Source organism: Chrysemys picta, chromosome 8 (assembly GCF_011386835.1).
Source record: "Chrysemys picta bellii isolate R12L10 chromosome 8, ASM1138683v2, whole genome shotgun sequence".
NCBI lineage: Eukaryota > Metazoa > Chordata > Testudines > Emydidae > Chrysemys > Chrysemys picta.
In genome coordinates this window covers 54566158-54589086 of record NC_088798.1, presented here as the reverse complement: position 1 = coordinate 54589086, position 22929 = coordinate 54566158, and the positions used below count along the sequence as shown (strand labels likewise).

At 43.2% G+C, this 22929-nt stretch overlaps 1 protein-coding gene across 6 annotated transcripts in view; it reads left to right on the top strand.

The window, feature by feature from the left end:
* SMG7 (SMG7 nonsense mediated mRNA decay factor) overlaps positions 1–22929 on the top strand; it is a 104152-nt gene that overhangs the window by 28951 nt on the left and 52272 nt on the right. For all 6 annotated transcript variants that reach the window (XM_042851293.2, XM_005290732.5, XM_042851292.2 and 3 more), the window contains 5 exons: positions 10332–10363; positions 11432–11549; positions 13262–13394; positions 21315–21486; positions 22492–22563. In XM_042851293.2, coding sequence (XP_042707227.1) covers positions 10332–10363; positions 11432–11549; positions 13262–13394; positions 21315–21486; positions 22492–22563 — 527 coding nt within the window. The remainder of the gene's footprint in view (positions 1–10331; positions 10364–11431; positions 11550–13261; positions 13395–21314; positions 21487–22491; positions 22564–22929) is intronic.

The following is a 22929-nucleotide window of genomic DNA, read 5'->3' as shown; positions in this document are numbered from 1 at the left end:
TTGCACAGCGAGGGTTCCTGAAGTGTATTGGTGGGCCATTGATGCGATCCACATGCCTATTCTTTGTTTCCCTCTCTCCCTGACCAGGCCTCAGAGTTCATAAACAGAAAGGGGTACTTCTCCATGGTGCTCCAGGGTCTGGTTGATCACTGTGGCAGGTTCACCAATGTGGGATGATCTGGAAAGGTCCATGGTGTTAAGCTCTTTTGAAACTCACGCCTGTTTTGTTTAATGAAAAATGATGATTTTGGTCCCAGGACCGCTATGAACATTTATGGGTGGTCTGATTCCTCTTGTCATTCTTGTAGACCCAGTTACCCTCTGTTTCACTGACTTATGCTGCCTTTTACTAGACACTTGGATAGGGGAAAGGACCTGTTCGACTATCCCTGAATAGTTGCAGAATGACAGTGGAAATGTGGTATTTTATGAAACTGTATTGAACGTTTGTCAAAATAACCTTTTATTGAATGTCAAGCAGTGCAAACAATAAAAACCAGCTATTGAACCAAAATTATTATTCATTATAGCATGACAGACGACAGTACAAACTGTATCCAACACTGAAGTGCAGTTGTGCAACACGTTACTAAGTACTGAGTACATGTATATCAGTGCTGTACTGGTCACAGGCCTGTGTAAATGTGATTTGTGCCTGGCGTCTTTTCCTTGGAATGTGGAATAGTATGGGAAGAACCTTTGTTTGTTGTGGGGGTGGTGATGGATTCTAGAACTTGCTGTTTTCAGGATCCTGTGGTATAGGATATCTACAGACATGCCTGTTGGAGCCTTGTGAAAGGTACTGCTGTTCCTGGAACATATTGTTCTCCACAGGCTGCAGGCCATTGCAGCAGCATGTTCTCAAGATGGTTTGTCTTTTGCACAAGCTCTGCATCGCTTGTCTCTGCATCACCTGTCTCTCTCTGCAAGGAGAACTTCCCTGCACTCCACTATTTATCCCTCTTTTGGGATGCTGCCAGGAGGTCCCCAAACATTTTGTCTTAGGTCTTCCTTTTCCTGCCTTGGAAATGAGTCCAGAGTTTTGCAACTGACAGCAGTCCTGTCTTTGGAGATTGGTTTCAGGGGCAGAAGTTGGGAGAGTTGAGAAACAGAACAAGTAGTTATTGTAGGTGATTCAAGTCTCCATGGCAACAATGATACACTCTCGTTCCTCAGTTTTGGAATACTATTTCAGTAGTTTTTTCCCAGCCTGGGTAGAGTTTGGAGATGGTAAGCAGTGTTTCACCTTATTTTCCCTTTCCATAGTAATTCATTTTTAATCCTAGGAGGTTGGTGCAGTGGGTGACAGGAGTGGGAAGTGGGGCTTGTGGGGTTTGTGCCACTTATAGGCATGGGTGAGGGGTCTGAGGTGGTCGGCAGGATTTGGAGGCTTGCATGAGGTGGGGAAGGTTGAGAGTTTTTTTTAAATTAACATAGCCTGTTAAATGAGGCACCAGTTGCATTTTATCTTTATTTTTCTTGTAACCATTTCTGACTTTTATGCCTCCTAAATTGTACTCAGTTAAAATCTGTCTTTGTAGTTAGTTAACTTATTTTGTTTTATCTTATCCAGTGTGTTTGAATTGAAGTGTTTGGGAAACGCCATTTGGGGTAACAAGATGTGTGCTTATCATGTCTATTAATAAAATGATGGGCTTTATATAAGTTAGTTATCCAGGAGAGGGCTGGGCAATACAGGAAGTATATTTCTGGGGGTAAATCTAGGACTGGGGATATGCTGGGGTCACCTTGCAATATACCCAAGGCTGGTAAGAGCCAGTGTGGCTGGATGGCTGCGGCGCGCGCGCACACACACACGCACGCACACGGGAGCGACTTGCATGCTGGATGCTGTTTGTGAGCAGTCTAGTCTGGAGGCTACAGCGGCAAAGCAGTGTAAAGTGCATCTGAGGTTTGCGGTCAGGAATGACACAGCTACTCATTGGTCTGGATTGTACCCTGGGTATGTCACAGCCCCACACAGGGGATAGCCTGTCTTCACCCATAAATCAGACAGCTGTATTTGCAGCTATTCTGACTTGGAGATGAGAGAGAAATTATGAATGACAGTTAATACTACCCATAGACTTAGGGTACGTCTTCACTACCCCCCCGTATTGGCGGGTAGCAATCGATTTACTCGGGATTGTTATATTGCGTCTCTTTAAGACGTGATATATCGATCCCCGAACCCGCTCACCGTCAACTCTGGAACTCAACCAGAGCGAGCGGTGGTAGCGCAGTCGACGGGGGAGCCGCGGCCGTCGATCCCGCGTCATGTGGACCCCAGGGAATTCGATCTTAGATACTTCGACTTCAGCTACGCTATTTGCGTAGCTGAAGTTGCATATCTTAGATCGATTTCCTTTCCTCCTCCTCCCCCCCCCCCCCCAGTGTAGACCAGCCCTAATTCCTTGGAAGTCTAGGAAGCATAGGAAGAGGTATATGATTTTAAATATACTTAGGCTTGGTCTACACTGCAAAGTTAGGGTGTTGTAAGCTGCCTGGCGTCAGCCTACTTGTGCATGTACCTGCACTTAAATTGGCCTCCCACCAATGTAAGTGCACTGTCATAGCAGTGCAGTAACACCACCTCCCCCAGGGGTGTTGAGCCAAGGTCAATCTACTGAAGTTGACATAGTGCGAGTATAGACACTACGTTACTTACGTCAACCCCACAGTCCACTAGCAGCTGTCCCTCAGTGCCCGACACGAACTGCTCTGGTCGCAGTTGTCAGTTCCACTGCCCAAGAATCCCAAAGGCCAGAAGTCCCCCACCTCCCTCTTTTAAAGTCCTGCGATTTTATTATTATTTTTTTAATGCCTTTTCCTGATTGTCTGGCTTGCCGAGCACACCTAACAACACACTGCTATGTGCCATTGATCATGCCAGCTGTCTGCTCCAGATGCACTGCGGCTTGGAGTAGACAGGAAATATTGGATAATCTGGACCAGGAGAAGAGGCTCATGCAAGCACAGCTACGGACCAGCTGTAGAAAAGGGACATATAAGAGCAGATTTAATGGGGGATGCAGGAGAAAGGGTACAACCGTGACAGGCAGCAGTGCCACATGAAAATGAAGGAACTGCATCAGGCATACCAGAAGACCAGAGAGGCCAACAGTCAATCTGGTGCTGAGACACAGACCTGCTGCTTTTATAAAGAGCCACATGCCATACTTGCGGAGACTCCAGTACCACCCCACAGACCACCATGTATAGCTCCAAAGAGCTTGAGTCACAGGCCCCTGGCATGAACAGCAAGGAGGAGGATGGGGGATATGCGACCAGCACCTGTTTGAAACTGCACTGCAGTCCTGGCAGTCAAGCACGGGCGAGCCTGGTGCAGAGAAAGGAACCTCGGGTAAGTGTGCAACTGTATTTCCTATTACAATGATGTATTGATGGCGCCCACAGTTTAACAGGACACAGCCATCGACTTTTCATTACTTTACTCATATTAGAAGAGATAGCGGTACAACAAAGAGAGGTAGAGTTATCTGCTTTTCATTCCTCTGTAGAGTTAAGCAAGGGGGCCACACGGAGCAGTTTGTTTTTATAAACAGGGATGTCCCTGGAATCCTCCTGAGAGATCTCGGTGAAACTTCCATGGATGTACTCTGCAGTTCTCTCCCAAAGGTTTCTAGGGATGGTAGCCTTATTTCTTCCTCCACAGTAGGACACTTTCCCACGCCAGTCAGTAATGACTTGGGCAGGCACCATTGGAGTACACAGGCTAACAACATATGGTCCCAACGGCTTTGGGACTCCAGCAGCAGCTGTGCTCTGTATACCTTTGTTACTTCAGGAGTGAGATATCAGCTAAATCACCACTGCCTGTGAAAAATGGTGCCAGTATTCAGTGCCATTGCCTATACTCATAGTTTCATGCAACCTAACTATTCCCTCCTCATTTCCTTCCCCCTGGCGGGCCATATGCACCGTGATTGCTGTGAGTGGCACCATGCACAAGCACTCCGAAGCAGAAATGTCAATAAGCATGTCTTGTTTAAGACTTTAGAGAAGAAAGGGAAGGGAATTCTGAATCTTAACTTTCACTTTCCATTGTGACTGTATTGACAATAGTACCTCTGTTTTATTTACAGCTGCTCTGTTGTTACATCGAGGGGTTTCCTCCTCCACACCTGTAGAACTCCAGGGCCAGATAGAGAGGAGACAGAGGACATGATTCATGAGATCCTGCAAGCCAGTGCTGCATCAGATTGTGAGCAAAGGTCCTGAAGGGTGAACTTTGCAGACATCCTGGAGAAAGACTAGGAGCTCCAACAGGAAAAAGGAGAGGGAGATGCATCAGGACATAATGGGGCTTCTCCAGCAACAAACAGATGCTACAGACTCTTGTAGATCTACAGGTTCAACAGTCCAAGGCTTGCCTACTTTTGTAGTCCACTGAGAACTCCATTGCAACACCTCTTTAAACATTCCACATGGCATCAGGGGCTGCATCCCTAACCCTACCACTCCATCCTGGTGCAATGTTAAGAACAATCACAGCTTCACATACTCTGACCTGTGAAAGCCACAGTTTGGTATATAGATAACTAAAATGGACCTGAGTGTGCTTTCCCTTTATGTTCTGTTACATTAATATATTAAATTTTTAATGTATTTACTTTTAAATTGCACAGGCTTTTTTTTTTTTGCACTGGTTTTGTTACTGAATAAAATTCTATTATGTGGAAAAGAATTCATCATTAGTAGGTCACAACATATACTGCAGAGTTCCTAGCAGTTCAGAAAGCACCCACTCACTTGTTACCGTATAGTGTGACACAACACATTAGGTCAGTGATAGTGTAATAATCATAAAAGGACAGCAACCACTGCAAAATTAATAGGTGCATTAGTAGTGATCTATATCTGTACACGAAGCACCAAACAATTCCTAAGAAGCCCCAAAATAGCAGGGCCAGGTGGATCACCGTACAGTACAATGCAATACTGTGGATCACTGGTTAAGTACTCTTTCAAAGCCTACCTGAGTCATATAGCTCTGCAGTGAGCTCTTCTAATCACCCTTATGTCTGGCTGTTCACTCAGCAGACAGCAGGCATCTTTTCCCCATTTGTTTCACAGATGTTATTCAGGACACAGCGGGCAGCTATAACCATTGGGATTTTTTTTCACTGAGATCCTATCTTGTGAGTAAATAATGCCAGGGTCCCTTCAGTCTACCAAAAGCACATTCAGCTGTCATTCTGCACCTGCTGAGCCAGTGGTTGAATCTTTCCTTGGTGCTGTTGAAATGGCCAGCATATGGTTTCCTGAACTGAGGGATTAAGCAGTAGACTGGGTCCCCTAGGATCACTATTGGCATGTCAACATCACCAATGTTAATATGCCAATTGAGAAAAAAAGTCCTTGTTTGTAGGTTTCTGAACTGTCCTTTGTTCTTCAAGATGCATGTGTCATGCACCTTCCTGACTGGCTAATGTTGATGTCGGTGAAGCGTACCCGGTGCTCCACCAACTTGCAATATCATAGAAAAGTAGCCTTTTCTCTTGTACTCCGTGGCAAGATGGTCTGATGCCAGAATAGGGAGATGCATACTTTCTATTGCTCCACTATAGTTTGGGAATCCCATTGCTGCAAATCCATCCACTATGACCTGCACATTGCCTAGAGCAGTGGTTCTCAAACTTTTGTACTGGTGACCCCTTTCACATAGCAAGCCTCTGAGTGCGACCCCCCCCCCCCTTATAAATTAAAAACTCTTTTTTTATATATTTAACACCATTATAAATGCTGGAGGCAAAGCGGGGTTTCGGATGGAGGTTGACAGCTCGCGACCCCCCCATGTAATAACCTCGTGACCCCCTGAGGGGTCCTGACCCCCAGTTTGAGAACGCCTGGCCTAGAGTAACAGTTGTAATAGCCCTGCACACAGAATTACCCCCACAATGGATTTTCAAGCTCCAAAATTTTTTCCTGCTGACCGCTAGCAATCTGACATTGCAAGTTTCCACAATGTGATTACCACTTGCTTCTTCACTGTCAAAGCAGCTTTCGTTTTGGTGTCCCTGAGCTGGAGGGCTGGGGCAAGCTTGGCACACAGATCCAGGAATGTGACCTTGCTCATCAACCGAAACCCAACCCATTACAGTGCAATCCCACCAGTCAGTTTTCATTTCTTAGGCTCAGAGGTGACACTCCACTATCTGCAGTTGCTCTATGAATGCTACCAACAGCCTCGAATTGGTTCTCACTATGTTGCCCAGCAATCTGTCCTCCAAGAAATCAGTGTTCCATGCTGATTTTGGTTTTTAAGATGTCTCTGCAAATACTGGAGGATCATGCGTCTTGTGCTTGCAATGCTTATGACAATATTTCAGAGCTGTGCAGTCTCCATGCTTCTGTCAGATGGCGGACAGCAAAGGCGGCCATGCAGGTTTGTGTTTTTTTTTTCTGAAAGGCACGAAAATTATGGGATATAGATAACATGATGGAATTGAGACAGTTGCATGCTGGGAAGCTGACCCCTTATCCCCAGTCACCGCTGCGCAACTTTTTTTCTGTCCCACTGTGCTCTGCCAAAACTTCTCAAAAGAAAGTGCATTGGGCAGTAGTGGGTTGCAGACTGGGTTACCTACCCATTGTGCTTGGCACTGTATATTGACACACTCACTCCTAGTGAGTACATGCAGTGCCAGGGAGAGGAGCCAAGTATGCACGCGCACAGGCGATACACTAACTGCAGTGGCTTTATGCCGATTTAACTTGCGGTGGCAAAAGTTTGTAGTATAGACATGCCCTGATATTTAAGTAATTTCCATTCCTTGTTTTATAAACTTGTACTTTGTTAGGGCCTGCCCACAAAATGTGGATTCCATTATGACAAGTATAGGGACTTAATATAAGGAGTAGAGGTTTTGATTATTTCAAATCATAAATGTAGTGTTCCAAGATAGGCAGATAAGGTTTATTGAAATATGCTGTACCAGTGATCACATTTTATTAATAGTTTTCTTTTGTTTTAATATTAAATGGTAGTAATTATTCTAAGGTCAAAGAATTGACATAAATTGGTAATTGACTTGGTGAAAACTGATCCTTGAAAATGAGTTAGTCTTAACAATTAACATTAAGAATGAGTTATTTTTTCTGGGTATTAAACTCAAGGGTGAGTCAATATAATTAGTGTTATGATGTGCCTATAGGTTTCCTTTTTTTAAAATTGCACTTTATCTCCAGTGTGAAACTGCAAGAAGAATTGGATGCATCTTCTATATAGACACACAATGGAGGCTTTGATTTGGGACATTAGTGGTTCAGAAATATTATTCCTACGTATTGAAACTCTAACTATTCTTACTCTTTAAGGGCTAGTCTACACAGGAAAGGTTTACTATTTATTGTAGTGTAGGTACATCAATTATAGGTACATCAATTATAATTCTTTTTCGAGTGTCCTCTGCATATTCCCACTCATGGAATGCACTGACCTTGTCAGCGCAGACAGTGGAACCTAACCTCCTCATAGCAGTGCCTGTTAGAGCCATTCACGCATCCTTCCTACCTCTCCTCTCTGCATTCCAGAACATTCTGAGGGCAAGGCTATGAAAGGGGATGTGGTGCCCTCTGCTTGCTGCCTCAGTTCCTTCTAGCCACACCGGCAGAAAGATCTGGAGAGGTTCACATCTATCCAAACAGGATTCGTCTCTCAAAGCATTTAGTGGTTTACTTTAGTGTAGTTTTTAGTGTCTCTTTAGTGAAAAGGTTAGTTGGTTAAGGAAAAGGTGTTTTTTTTTATGATGATGATGATTGATAGATAGTAGTTAATTTCAGTTCTGACTACTGGTTCCATGTCAGATCTGAAAGTTCAGACTTGCTTTTGAAAGGCGCACCTCTTGTCTTGCAGTCTTTCTGGTGTTGTATGCCCACACAAAACACCTTGAGGAGGGTCACTCTCTTTCAAGATGCTCTGTCTATAGTACACTTACTCTGAGGGTATGCAAGGAATGCGAGAACAGGCTGTAAGTCTTACTGCGTCATGAATCTCTGGTTGCAGAGTTTCTTGGACCCGACACATCCAAGGGATCCGTATTCATAACGAAAAGGCCTGTGTCTGCTCCTTACACCTCTGGCATTAAGAACAACGCTATGTAGAAGGTTTCAATCACTGCTCAAAGATCAAGATCCAGCACCTCAGTGCAATCAGTTTCCCCCAAATCATTGGACTGACCTTAAAGGCACTCGGACTTAGTCTGTTTCAGCTTGTGAGATGAAAGCCAAACCACAGGAGAAACCCTCGGATCTTTCTACTTCAGTTCCAAGATATTCAAGACAAGAAGGCTTCTGTTAGCAAGGACAAATTGAGAGAATCCTCAGGTCGATTGCATCTAGATTGGATAACATTAGATCCTAAATCAAAGTCTAAGATTCTGGTTGAAAGTATATCCCTGCCTAAAAGTCATCCCCCAGTTCTGAAGACTGCATTGGATCCAAAGATTGTTGGAGCAGGAAGTAGTTTCTTCATCTCCTATTCACTCTTTACCAACATTTACTATGGTAGTGCAGGTACACCATACAGATCGGCAATTCCATAAGTTACCAGAACCTGAAGAGACAAGCTTTTTCTTCTGAGTGGGATAAAGTGAAGGTTACTGCTAGTTATCCTCCTGGAATGCCCTCCTCCTCACAGCCAGAGAAGAGGTGAGAAAAGTTGTCTCAAATATCCTCCAGACACTCCATTTTACACATGCCAGGTCTTGTAGGGTATGTCTACGCTGCAATAAAACATCTGTGACTGGCCTTTGTCAGCTGACTTGGGCTGCAGGGCTCATGCTGCAGGATTATAAAATTGTAGTGTAGATATTTGGGCTGGGGTCTGGGCCCTTGGACATTCTCCCCTTGCGGGGTCTCAAAGATCGGGCTCCAATATCTGTGCTGCAATTTTATAGCCCTGCAGCCTGTATCCCGAGAGTCTGAGTCAGCTGAGCTGGGCCAGGTGCAGGTGTTTTATTGCAGGGTAGACATACCTGTATTGTCTTCAATAATTTGTAGTATAGACTTGCAGTCAGAGGAAGAATTGGATGTGTTGGACATACCAGGATACCTCCTGACTTCTATTCTCATCAGAAGGAATACACCGGTCAATATGGTGCCTATGTATCATCACACCCTCCCAGATATGATGTAGAGCATGAATTTGTTTACTGGCATGAATGAGATAGTGTTCTGTACTTGATGGCCTTTGTCTAAGCATTATAGAAATATTTTGTGTTCTCATTGACTTAGGAATCTCTCCCACTAGAGATCAGGAAAAGTCTCTCTCCTTGGATCTGAGAGTTACCTGCTTTCATGGAGCATTTCCTCTGCTATAGTTCCTGCTACTGTCAGATGAGCAGCATATGACTCGTTTGGAACATTAAGTGGAAGGGGTTGCTTCCTCTTCTGAAGATGTTTTCTGTGAACTTGTGGACAGAATGGCAGAGACACTGAAATTCCCATCTGTTACAATGGAAGAAATATCCCAGCCTGTTTGACATCCTGAGTTCTCCATAAAAAAATTGCCCTTCCAATATTAGATGGACTATGGCAACCTGAAAAGGCAGCGCTCACTCACACTTGCTCACACGCGCTCTCTCTCTCTCTCTCTTGCACACACGTGCACACCCCCATATAGGTCACTATCTCTTCAGAGACATTATCTAGGTGGGTTAGACAGTGCATAGAGGAGAGCTTTAGGTTAACATCCATTCAACTCCCTGTTGGGATTAAGTCAGTCTGCCAGAGCAATGTCTACTTCCATAACGTGGTATGTAGGATATGTCTGCACTATAAGTGCTACAGCTGCAGCTATGCTGTAGTTGCACTGTAGCATAGACACTACAGTGATAGAAGGGATGTTTCCATCACTGTAGTAAATCTATCCCCTTGAGGCAGTAGCTAGGTCAGTGGAAGAATTGTTTTGTCTACTTTGCTGTACCCACAGTGGAGGTTAGGTTGACCTAACTACGTCAGACAGGATGAAATTTTTTCACAGCCCTGAGTGATGTATCTAAGTCGACCTAACATTTAGGAGTAGACCAGCTTCAGATCTGTTCTAATTGCAGAGATCTGTAAGGCTATTACTTGGACCTCTATACATACCTTTACAAAACAATACTCCTTTGACCTAGGATAGGCAAGCCCTAAAAAGACTTGAATCCTTGTCTTTGTCCCGCACTCAAGCAATTATGTTTTTTAAAAAAGAAAAAAACCCAGCAACAACAAATTCCTCCCCCCCTCCCCCACTTGTTTGGTGTAACTTGATTATCTTCATCAGTCCATGTTAATATCTAATGTCTTGTCCTGTCTTCCTCTTGCAGGCAGGCAGAAGTCCTGAAGGCTGACATGACAGGTAATTGTCTTTTATTTCACCATTAGTGCAGTTACTAAAATTGTGTTTGAGTCCTATTTTTCTTTGTGCTGTAGTGACACAAAATGTGTACCAGGCTCCTAATAGGAGTGAGACGATGGGCATAAAAGAAGCAGGTGGTAAAATTTCATTTTAACTTTGGAGATTGAGACCTAACTGAGATCCTGAGTTCAAACAGTTACTTATAAACATGATCTAGTGAGTAGCTGGGATTTCCAAGAACTCTGGAGTGTGCAGGTGGTGTCCTGTTAAAGGTCTATTCTTCCCATGTGGATAAACGGAGAATGCTTTACGAGTGGCTATACTCCCTGCTGTAGATGGAAAATGAAAATCTGAAACTTAAATAGTTAAAACTCACATGCAGTGCCTTAAAACACTTACGGAGAGACAAGTCCTTTTCTCTCCCAGCTGGTGACGTAGGATGAGTCCTATCTTCCACCTGGGAGGAGAGAGCAGGACTGGACCTAGCTCATATGTCTTGGGTAATGACTGATCTGATACTTATTTAAAAATTAATAGCAGATATTCTCAGTAATAGAAAAGATGTGTCTCTGGTTTCTAGCACCAAAGATGCTGGAACTGCTGAGTCCAACACTAACTTGTGGATCCCCCAAATGCAGCCTGTGAAGTCCTAAAATGCAGCTTTGCAGCATCTATCTTCTGGCTTTTACAAGAGAGCCTGTTTTTATTGCTGGTGAATTTATATAAGTGGTAACTTAGTCTTTTTCAGAACTGCAATAATTATTATGTTGATGTGCTTTTGGTAAAATAGTTTGCATATGAAATTCATGTGCAGTCCTCTGGTTTCTAGTAGCTTGTCATTTTGGCCCTTTGTTGCAAAGCCTGCAAATCTCTTCCTGGTATTCATTAGTGTTCCTAGTTTTTGTTTTTTGATGAAGCTGTAATTGAAGGGAGGTGTGGCATGGCATTGGGTGTGGCATGAACATGATGTTTTCTTTCCTGGGGCAGGAATGGGAAAAATCAGTTGAAATGATGCTGTTCTATGTACTGGGACGTGGTAAATCTGTTTTTGTTTTTTTTGATGCTCAGATTCGAAGCTGGGTCCAGCTGAAGTCTGGACATCCAGACAGGCTCTACAGGACTTATACCAGAAAATGCTAGTAACTGATCTGGAGTATGCTTTAGACAAGAAAGTGGAACAGGACCTGTAAGTATTCTAATCACAGATATTCACATGTATTCGTGTACTAGAGCAGGATCCTTCCAAGACGTATGGAAGAATGGGTACAACCTATAAAATGGGCTCAATTTTTCTGTAAGTGGAAGTTTGAATAAATACGTTTTGAATAATCTTACACTGAATTTAAAGAACTAGGAGGAATATATGAGAATAGGGACTGAAAGGATGTTTACAATTCCTGCCCTTAAGGACTTTGGGGAAAACCCTGCTGTGCATCAGAAAATCTCTAATGGATTTATACTCACAAAAAAGAACTTGTAAATAATAGTTCATTGTTTAGGCATGTGCAGCATACACACTGTGAGTGAGATGCAGGATTTATGGAACTGATTAATGTTGGAGAGTGGTGTGTCACTTGTTACATAGAGACTTCCCAATATGTAATTCCTAGTGAAATCCCTGCAGCATTCCCAAAAAGTTGTTTGAGAATTCTAATCAATGGACCTGCCTTTTTAGTCAACCAGGTAAATAGGGAAAAACAGACTATGTCCAAGAGGAGCTGCTCTGCCACATAATCTTTGTCATGGAAAAGACTTTGGGTACTCAGCCTTAGCAATTATAGTGTAGCTCCCACCGAGGTCAGGGGATGGGATCTAGCTCCACTTGAGAGCCATGTGGGTGAGATACAGCTCAGAACAATAGACTCAAAAACAAAAGACTCAGTCACATTTGCTTTACCCATTAATGTCAACTCTTAACTTACAAATGAGCAAGTGCCACCCTGCCTTACAGCTGAAGCACAGAGTAGAGTACTGTGTGTTAGTAAAACAAGCTGGAAGTATCCCTGTGATCAGTATGAGAAGAGGGTGGTGCAATCATCACTGATGAAGATCCTCTTATGGGGTGAGGACTAGTGGTGTTGAGTCCCCCTCAGTTGTGTGAGGTTGAAGGGAGGAGGGAAGAGAGGCATTTGCCTTTCTGTTACCATCAAGGAAAGATGGATCAGAAGAGTAGGAAATCTTCCCTAACACTGCCATTCTGAGCATTCAGGAAGCTGGTGATGGAGGAGCTCCAAATGTTCATTCATGCTAATTTAGGGACAAAGACTTTATGCCAGAGATTGGGGAGAGATCATCTAGGGATAGTGCTCTAGTGGGACATTCAGTATGTCTTCCTCAGAGCCAGGTGAGGATCTTGCTGGATTGTCCCCCAACTTCTACCCCTGGATCTTATTTGAGGAACAGGAACATCTTTTTGTACCAGCCTTGGTTAATAGTCTGCATTTCTTCCAGTCCCTGGCTGAGAGTCTGAAAGAGCATGATGTTAAAGCTGCTGGATGTTCAGACATTTCGGCCTGACATCAGTTCCTGAACAGTTTCTTTAACCCTGTCCGTGAGACTGATGGTCAAAGCTTTATGACTAATAGTGCTTGACCTGCTGGTTAGTGCTGGCAGCAAATAAATAATTGTTAATGCTGAAATAATCTATTTGGTTTTTGGAGATTGGGGGGGGGGGGGACGGGACTTGCAGTTCTTCCCTGTTTGACTTTAGATTTCCATTGCATGTTCTGTTCCATTTTAAAGGGGAGCAGTTAAGGCACTAGAATAAGTGGAGAGCTTTGATGGAGTTAGCGCCAGGTGCCTTATAATTGTAACAAACATTTTTTTCCCATCTCAGTGAGCTCAGTGTCTGCCCAGTGAGTCATTGCTGTAGCCAACAGAATTATGTTTTATTCTCAGCTGGAATCATGCTTTTAAGAATCAGATCACGACACTTCAGGGGCAGGCAAAAAACCGAGCAAACCCGAATCGGAGTGAAGTTCAGGCAAACCTTTCTCTGTTCCTAGAGGCAGCTAGCGGTTTCTACACACAGGTGAGTTCTGAAACACTGGTCTCTGTACAAATGCACAACCTTGGAGCAAGAGATTTTTTTACACTTTTGCCCTGATAGTGAATGTATGCAGCTCCTCTGCTTAGCTTGCACTGTTTATTTGCCAAATCTAGTATGCTCTCTCCAGCAATTGCTTATGCTTGAGGCAGACAAGCTCCCATAATGCACTTGACCAATTGTTTAATATTGTACATGGAGAAGGAAGAGCATGAGGTATTCATTCCTGATTCCTGCAGCAGTCTGAGTCTAAAAATGGTAAAATATTTATTATAGGTGAGGCTGGTAGACCAGCTTCTTACTAAGGTTTCCTTATGCTTCTCATTATAAGACCCTGTATACCATTCCGGGGTTTTTTTTTTTTTTAACTTTACCAAACTTTAACTGCTTGGGTGAAATTTTCAATGCTGGGTGACTGCCTTCTCTCTCCTCCACCCCCACCCCCACCCCCTTTTTTTTTATTTCAGCCATAACTATTCAGCTGTTTCTGATCGAGATTAGGGGAAAATACACTGGTTTTCAATGTCAAAAAAATAATCTGAGAACCTTTTCTTTGGAAAGCATTAGTGTCCTCATGCTTTTGAGCAGGGACTTGAAATTTGGTAGGGGGTGGCCTTTGTGTCAGGGATGTGCCTTTTGCCAACCTCCTGAAAATCTGCCCATAGTTAGCCAAGTTATGAGTAAAGCTATGATTTAGTCACGGGTATTTTTAGTAAAAGTCATGGACAGGTCACAGGCAGTAAACAAAAATTCACAGCCATGACCTGTCCATGACTTTTACTAAAAATACCCTGAATAAATCTTGGGGGGGGGGGTGGTGGCGCGGGCGGCTGTGGGGGAGGTGCCCAGGGTCAGCGGCATCCGCTGCCAGGGCCCGCCGACCACGGCTGCTCCAGCCGTCTGCCCGGGGACTGCTGCTAGGGGTCACCCGACCAGCCGCTGCTCCGGCCAGCCGCCCCAGGGGCCACCCGAGCAGAAGCTGGTGTGGCTGGCCCCAGAGTCAGCTGTTTGGACCGCCCCAGGGTCAGCCACACCGGCCGCTGCAGAAGTCATGGAGGTCGCGGAAAGTCATGAAATCTGTGACTTCCACGACCTCCATGACATACACTGAGCCCTAGTTATGAGCCTTTGATAAATTGCAGTTTGCATTTGCTAGTGTTTAACAGCTGAAATCTCCAAAGATTTTATGTACATGAGGCATTATTGAGCCTCTGACAGCGCGTATTATTGACTAGATTGTGCATGCACCATCCCCATAGAGTAAACTGAGCATGCTTCAGTTTAGGGTTATGGGGGCTCAAAAGGACTTCCACTGTAATGACTGCTCCCAGCTACTCTGGGTCAGGATAGAACTGGGCACTGGAATAAAGAACAGGGAACCTGTTTCTCAGCTACACTCAATAACTCCCTCTGCTGGCACCCATACAGCATGAAGGAGGAAGTCATCTGATTCAATTACAGAAGGGACAAGATGGACTGAGGTTGTTGTGGGGAAGGGCTGAAGGAGTAGAATGGGACAAGGTGCCTGGGAGCAGAAACTGGGACTGGAGGCTGGCAGGGGCATGGAGACTAGGACTGGGAATCAGTGGGATGGGGCGAAGGAGGAGAGGAGACAGATCTGAGAAGGAACAGGGTCATGAGGAAGAAGTGGAACTGGTTGGGCAAAAGGAGCCAGGTGAGGGGAGGATGCTGAGATTGGGTGAAAAGTCTAGGGAAGAAGAATGGGACTGGGAGCTAGCAGGGATGGGGAATGTGAGTGGAGCTAGTGAGGAGGGGGACCATGAGCAGGCAATTAGAAGGCAGGGGAAGAAACCAGCAATTTGGGGGAAGGAACTGGGAATGATTGGGCAAGGAGACTGGGAAAGGGAAGAGATTAGTTGGGGAAGGCACTAATTTACTGGACAAAAAGACTGGGATTAGAAGCCTGAAGAGTGGAGAATGGGACAGTGATGGGGCCAATGGTGGGGTAGAGACAGAACTAGGACAGGGGTAGGTTTTAGGGGACAGGGCAGAAGGTGTGAAGCTTTGGGGGGAAGGGGCAGAAGAGTCTGTGCCCATTAGAATACACTCCCCTCCAGAGCTTACAATGGAATCCAAAGTCCCTGCGTCTCACCATTCCCCTGCTGCCAGCAGATATCTGTGAAATCCACTGGCAAATGTCCCATCCCCCTCTAGTGCTGGTCCAAATAGAGGCTAACCTGCTACTGTTACTAATTACTCTCTCCATTCTAATGACAGAGGTCTAGGCAGTAGAGCTAAAGGTTCTAATCCTGTTAATGACTCATGTGCATGTCAATGTGATGCCATACAATGGATTTTTTTGTTTGCTTTTTAAAAAAAAAAACAAAGGAAATAATTAATGAGCAGATATTAAATATTTTGCTGTCTCCTTGTTCAGTGTGTGGCCCCAGGCCTTCTTTACTGCTCACTGTTCAAACCCTGCTCTGTAGACAGAATCATTAATTTCCTCATAGGTTTTTCTGTGATGCTCATCACTATAGTATCTGAGAGTTTTTCACAATGAATTTACTTTCAGCAAAGAAACAGAGTAAAGTCAAAAGTGTTCACTAACTGGCTGTCCAATTTGAGACACCTAGAACATGATTTTTAGAGTTTTTAGCATCATAGAGAACTTCATATGTTCAAAGCACAGCTCCCTTTGATTTCAGTTGCAGCTGTGAGTGCTCAGTACTTCTGCAAATCAGACCAAGAGTCTCAAATCAAGCATCCATAAAAATGAGAAACACACAATTAGTTGACCACCTTTTGAAAAGCATGGTTTAAGTGACGTGACCAGCACCATGGAGGAACTTTGGCAGAAGAAGGGATTGAATCCAGTTCTCCAGAGCACCTTTCAGCTGCCTTATCCCTGAGACCATCCTTTCCTTTCCTGCAATCCACTACATGCCTTCTAGGTCCTGTAACAAATAAGGGAGGGGTCCTACAGATGAGTTTCCTTCACTACACAAGGTGCTTGAGTTTGTACCTTAATATTCCTCTAACATAGTTTTTTGGCATGTAATCTTAATAAACACAGCTACTACTGTTATTGGTCCCATAATTATCCCTCAGCAATCTTTTGACTTTTGAAGGAACACGTGTTGGGGAGATATTTCTGTGGGGATCAGCTGAATCCTCATAGATAGGGCTGTACCAAATTCATGGTCCATTTTCATCAATTTCATGATCATAGGAATTTTAAAATAGTAAATTTCATGATTTCAGCTATTTAAATCTGAAATTTCAAGGTGGTGTGTGTGTGTGTGTGTGTGTGGCGGGGTCACAAGATTATTGTAGGGGGATTGTGGTACTGCTACTCTTACTTCTGTGCTGCTGCTGGCGGTGGTGCTGCCTTCAGAACTGGGCTGCTGGAGAGCGGCGGCTGCTGGTCAGGAGCCCAGTTCTGAAGGCAGAGCTGCTACCAACAGCAGCGCAGAATTAAGGATGGTGTGGTATGGTATTGCCACCCTTACTTCTGTGCTGCTGCCTGCAGAGTTGGGCTCTCAGTCAGCAACTACCACTCTCCGGCTGCCCAGCTCTGAAGGCAGCAGCACAGAAGTAAGAGTGGCATGGTATGGCATTGCTACCCTTACTTCTGCTCTGCTGCTAGCAGGGCACTGCCTTTAGAGCTGAGTGCCCAGCCAACAGGCACCGCTCTCAGGCCACCCAGCTCTGAAGGCAGCGCTGAAGTAAAGGATGGCAATACCTTGCGTCCCCCCCCCTTAAAAATAACCTTGCAACCCCCCCCAACCCCCCCGAAACTCCTTTTTGGGTCAGGACCCCCAATTTAATAAATGCTGGTCTCCCCCGTGAAATCTGTGTAGTATAGGGTAAAAACATACAAAAGACCAGATTTCATGGGGGGAGACCAGATTTCATGGTCCATGATGTGTTTTTCATGGCTGTGAATTTGGTAGGGCTGTACTCATTGGGCTCTTTAAAAACTATTATAAAACTGATGACTTTACATAGGTCATACTGTTTAAAAAGTTGAAATTAAAATAATACTGTGGTGGAGATTTGACAGCAGTAAAAGGGTTATGATTAATATTAAGGACACTCAACTCCCTTACACTCCTGATAATCCCAAACCTAGATATTTTCATTTTATGCCTTTCCATTCCATGCAGAACGTAGGGCCTTCACCAGAGCCTTCCATCTTTGCCAGTCTCCTGCTTCTTTCCATGTCATTTTGATAGCTTTCAGTTCTGCTTCTGTGGTGTGTTTCCATGTTATCCTTGGTCTAGGTTGCCACCTCTTGCCCTGAGGGTTCCTGTCCAATGCCTGCCTGTCATGATATTTTGGGTCTTTCCATGTATAGCCTAGCCATCTCCATTTTTGTTCCATAATATCCTGTTCTATTGGCTTCTGTTTCATTATTCTCCAGAGTTTTTCACCTTTTTGTTTTGGCCATCTGAGACTGAGGATTTGTCTAAGGCAGTTTTTCATGAAAATTTGTAATTTAGATTCCAAGTTTTAGCACCATATAGTAAGACCAACTTTACAGTGATGTTAAATATTCAAAGTTTAGTTTGGAGGACAAAATTTCTGTTTCTCCTGATTGGCTTTAGAATTACAAAAACATGGCTGGCTTTTGCTATTCTGGTTTTAATGTCTCTGTTCCACCTGTTGTACTTACAATGCTGCGAAGATATGTGACATGTCAGTCCTAGAAAGTATTATTGATGTTTCTTGTGTTGATTCTCATAATTTTAGTTTTCTTGGTGTTTGTCAACCCTACTAATTGTGCATAAATCTGGAGATCATTTGTGGTGGCTCTGCGGGCATGGGATAGCAAGCTGATATCATCTGCAAAGTCAAGGTGCTCTAACTTTTATGTGGAAGTCCATTGTATGAGCCTTGGTTATTCTGTGGTCTCTCTCATTACCAGTCCACTACTAGTAAAAAGATCATAAGACATCGTTTGTCTGATGCCTATAGGAACCACAACCCAGAATATCCAAAATATAGCAGCTTCATTTGCTGCATGAGGTCTGCTTAAATTCTGAATATGAGCAAAGCTAACATGGTTTTTCCTGCCCAACCGCATGAAGCATTATAACTTTAATTCAGATTCTAGGAAGAGGAGTCCTTGTTCAGACAGTACTGTAGAACATGTGAGTTATAATGGGTGAGGCAGAGAAGACTCTCCTGTCTCCTGGAGTTCTCTCTTTGGGATATCACTTATATTAATTGGCCAACTTCTGATAGTCTGAGGGGTCTCATTGAGGCCTTACTTGTTTTTACACCTGTGTTTTTTGGAAGTAGCTTTCCTCCCTGAAGTATGTTAACAACATAAAAGTAACAGGAACTTTGTGGCATAGGCTCTCTTTCTTGCTCTGCTAATTGCAGTGCTAATTGATCAGCTTTTCATTTGGATACCTCACTCAAGCTACTTATGCTCAGGCGTGAAACTGCTGTGCAGATGGCATCTTTGAGAATGAATACCTATCACACTGTATATTGGAAGATCACCTCAGAGGTTTCTCTCCTCTTCATCAGTTGGAGATGTTCTGGTTTTAAGGGATTCTTTATCTTGCTTTTGTCCATATAAGAAGACTTTTCTTACTGTCTGAGCAAAAAGTACATTTTAAAATGTAACTATAATGTGCATGAAGCAAGAACTCCACATTTACCAAATGACTAAAGGTTCAAGTAGGCAGGGGTTGAGTTTTATGGGCAGAGCTTGAAGTACTGCTAGGTTTTTTTCATCCACTTTGTTCGCAGTTGAGAAGGATGAAATCCTCAATCTTGAGAAGCTGTTTTGAGGGACTTGACTCTTCAAGGAGCACATAAAACATAAATGCTTGATGCCATATGTATTTTCTGTGCTGATGTTTTCTGTATTGTCTGGACAATGGAAGCAGACTTTGGTATCGCATTTCACCTCTTAACCTTCAAGGCTGTTCATAGCTTCCCCATCTATGCACTATAACTTTGAAGATGGTTAGGCATGGACACATCTGTGCCTTTCTTGAGTCAAGAAAGTTGCAAAGTTGGAGACCATGACATCCAAGAACTCTGGGATATGAGCTCCCTGTCCCCATCAGCTGTACCAGCTACAGTTCCCTTTTGGGCTTCCTATGTAGATTTAGCTGAGAATGGAAACATTCTGCTTATCCATCCTTTGTGTGACCCTTCATATCTCCAGCTGGGGAACATGCAGAGGTCAATATTATGTCTTTAGTCTCCAACACAGATACCAGCTAACACAAGTAGTCCTTCTTTGTTACTTAGTGGTAATTTTGATATACTAAGGCACATCAGAGGAGAATTTTTGAGTTTGTATGCCTTCAGAGGCTTTGTCTGAATTATTGTTAAAAGGACAAATGGAAGAAATGCTCTTACCTGTCCCTGCAATGCAATGTCTATTTCTGGATTATTGTTCTTTATTCATCACAAGACTAGTTCTGTATCGTTCTTTATTCACCATATCACATTTTAAGTTAAAAGTTTGAGTCTTCTGTCTTGGAGAAGGCTTATTATTCAGTATTTGCCTATTATGAATAAGGTGCTTCTCTTGGGAGACTCTTGAACCTTGCCAAGATCATGTAGCCCAAGACAAGTACTTTCCAAGTGATTACTCAGACTCTGGAAGATTGTGCCAAATACATAAATAAGAGTTGACTGTCTCACCTGCCTCTCTTTTTGATTCAATTGTCTGCAGCTAATATGAAGCTAAAAGACACTTTATTCTCCTTTATAAACTTTTTTTTGGAAAAGTGAATTTACAGGACTGCAAAGCATTCCTTACATCTCTGTCCAGTTCTTAGTAATAAGGCTGTACATAGGTATTTCCATTATGGTGAAACAAAATGCTCTTGGTTCAAGAGCTTCTGCCAGAAGCCTATAGGCAAAACTATAAAAGCATTGAAAAAGCAAAGCTCAGTCATTCCTCACACTGAATGCTGATCTGAGGGAGTGCTATTTGATTCAGTAACAACTGTCTCTGCTTTGGAACTTGAGTCTCTCACCAATAGTTTTTTGGCTTGGCGTTCTATCACATGAGGCAAAATGCCAGAGGATGCCATGAGCAACTAGAGAACTGGTGTGGACACTCTCTCAGCTTTTATCTGAAGGGATAGGGATGTTAAAACTGTTGTAGTTAACATTCAGCTCTGCTCAATCAGATTAAAAATTCCTTCCCCTCTCAATTGCTCAGGTTTTAATTATATATTCCCTTTGCCTCTGGCAGTTGGACACAAGAGCTTCTTTCCCATAAAGAAACGGTCGTGCTCTCCTCCCATCCAAGTTTTTGCTTAGTGATCTTGGGTTTCATTAACAGTATTTTAAGGGAATGGGATCTTACACAGACTCTACATTTTGTGTACTCTCAGCTTCTACAATGAAAGCAAAAAGCATAAGAAATTTTTCTTTCAAGCCTGTTTCTTGAACTCTTTGGACCATAGATAGCACAGTGTATTGACATGCTACAAAGAATTGGCAGTGTCTTGTCTTAAAGCCCATTGAACTAATCCTCTAAAGCAGTGGTTCTCAAACTTGGGCCACCACTTGTTCAGGGAAAGCCCCTGGCGGGCCGGGCCGGTTTGTTTACCTGCTGCATCCGCACATTCGGCCGATCGCGGCTCCCACTGGCCTGAATTCTTTACGCAAACTAGTCATTGGAGTCAGGAATTTGAAGGGAAAACCTTACTAGTAATTGCTGTTCTCAGAAAAGATTTTAAAATGACAATAACAAATCTGCATCTGCTCTCTGCCCCCTACTTATCTACCTCTGGGCAGTGAAGTAAGGGGAACATGCCTTTTTTATGGAGGTGCTCTGTATGGTGGGGTATGCAACTCTTGTTGTTGTTGTTGTTGTAGTATTTGCACTGCTGTATACTGTTACATTGCTGTGTTGATTACTGTCTGATTTTTATTATTAAACTAGGGCTTTTCTTCTAGTTATTACAGGAGCTGTGCACAGTGTTTAATGTAGACTTGCCCTGCCGTGTGAAGTCCTCCCAGCTGGGAATTATCAGCAATAAACAGACGCACACCAGCGCCATTGTGAAGCCGCAGTCTAGCTCCTGCTCATACATCTGCCAGCACTGCCTTGTCCACCTTGGAGACATTGGTGAGTGTTTGAAGCAAGGAGAGATGAGATGCTCTGTATCGCATAAACTTGGAAAGGAATCTGTGCAACCTGTGCTGCTGCTAGGCCAACCTTGAACTGCTGCCTGTAGACTGAACAGTTTGAAGAGGTTGAAAGGTCTGAAATGTAATGCTGGGGTGTTAGAGACCTTGAAAGACTGTGATGCAAGAATGCAGTGATATTATGAAGAGTAACTTTCTAATGATTTGCTTAGACTTGTGTTTTCATCTAGAGGAGCTCTGATTGTTGCAGAGTCAGACAGTGAAAAGTAGAAACCTGTTAAATTGCAAGAGCTATTACAAGAATTTGTTGCAACAAGATGGCACGTTTAACAGGCATTCATATTAGAGAGAGCCTATATTAAACAGTCTTTCCTACAAAGAACATGGTAAGAAGTCTAACTTTCATAAACCTGGCTGTTTTATTTTGCATCCAGGTACACTTAAGTTCAACAGGTTTATTCCATTTATAATTTTATTGTGGTGCTTTACATATTTTGATTATATGATCCACACTAGATTAAACATTTTGTAGATAGGGTTATTTTAAAAGGCAACCTGCAACTACTTTAAGATAACCTAGCATTAGGAGTATTCCCTCCCTTATTTGGTCTAGGTCTAGGTATTGAATGCTCCTAGTGTCAAGAGGTATGAGGAGCATTCACAACTTTTTGTGTAATGTGTCTGGCACAGTGTATTTGAGGGTATTGAATAAGAGCTGGTGATCTGTGACTTTTGGACCTGAAAGAGGAGTGGGAAAGGGAGGGCAACTAAAAGTGTATTGATGTTCCTTGTACTATTATGGGTATTTGGTATGTAATTCTACTGTTTGTTTTAAAGTATTTGCAAGACATTTATGGGTCTCCTCAAATAAATTGTATGTACTTGTAATCTGCAGGACCACATACTTTGAAATGTTGAGGAGAGTTTATCCCTCTGAGCAGCAAGACAAACTGCTGTCTAAACTTGCCTTTCTTTCCTTTTTTAGCTCGCTACAGGAATCAGACCAGCCAGGCAGAGTCCTACTATAGACATGCAGCTCAGCTTGTTCCCTCCAATGGTGAGTCTGAGATGCCTCTATTCTGCTGAGTTTACTATCCCAAATCAGTATTTAAGGCATTTCCTTTTTTTCTCCATAGAAAATGGAGAAATAGTTTAAGATCTTGACTATTAAAAAAAAATAAAATACCAGCAACAAGTTACAGTAGAACCTTGATAATTCACACTTCACTAATCTGCATGCACCATAGTTCACATACAATCTGTTTTCATTTCTCAAAGTTTTAATAGCAAAATATTATAGTGAGGTCTCATAGTTACAGAACATGGTACACTACATTTATGCATTTTGTATGAAGTATTATTAAACCTATACTGCACTTGTCAAATGAACAAGCATTTTTTGCTTTCTTTAATTGTTTACTTA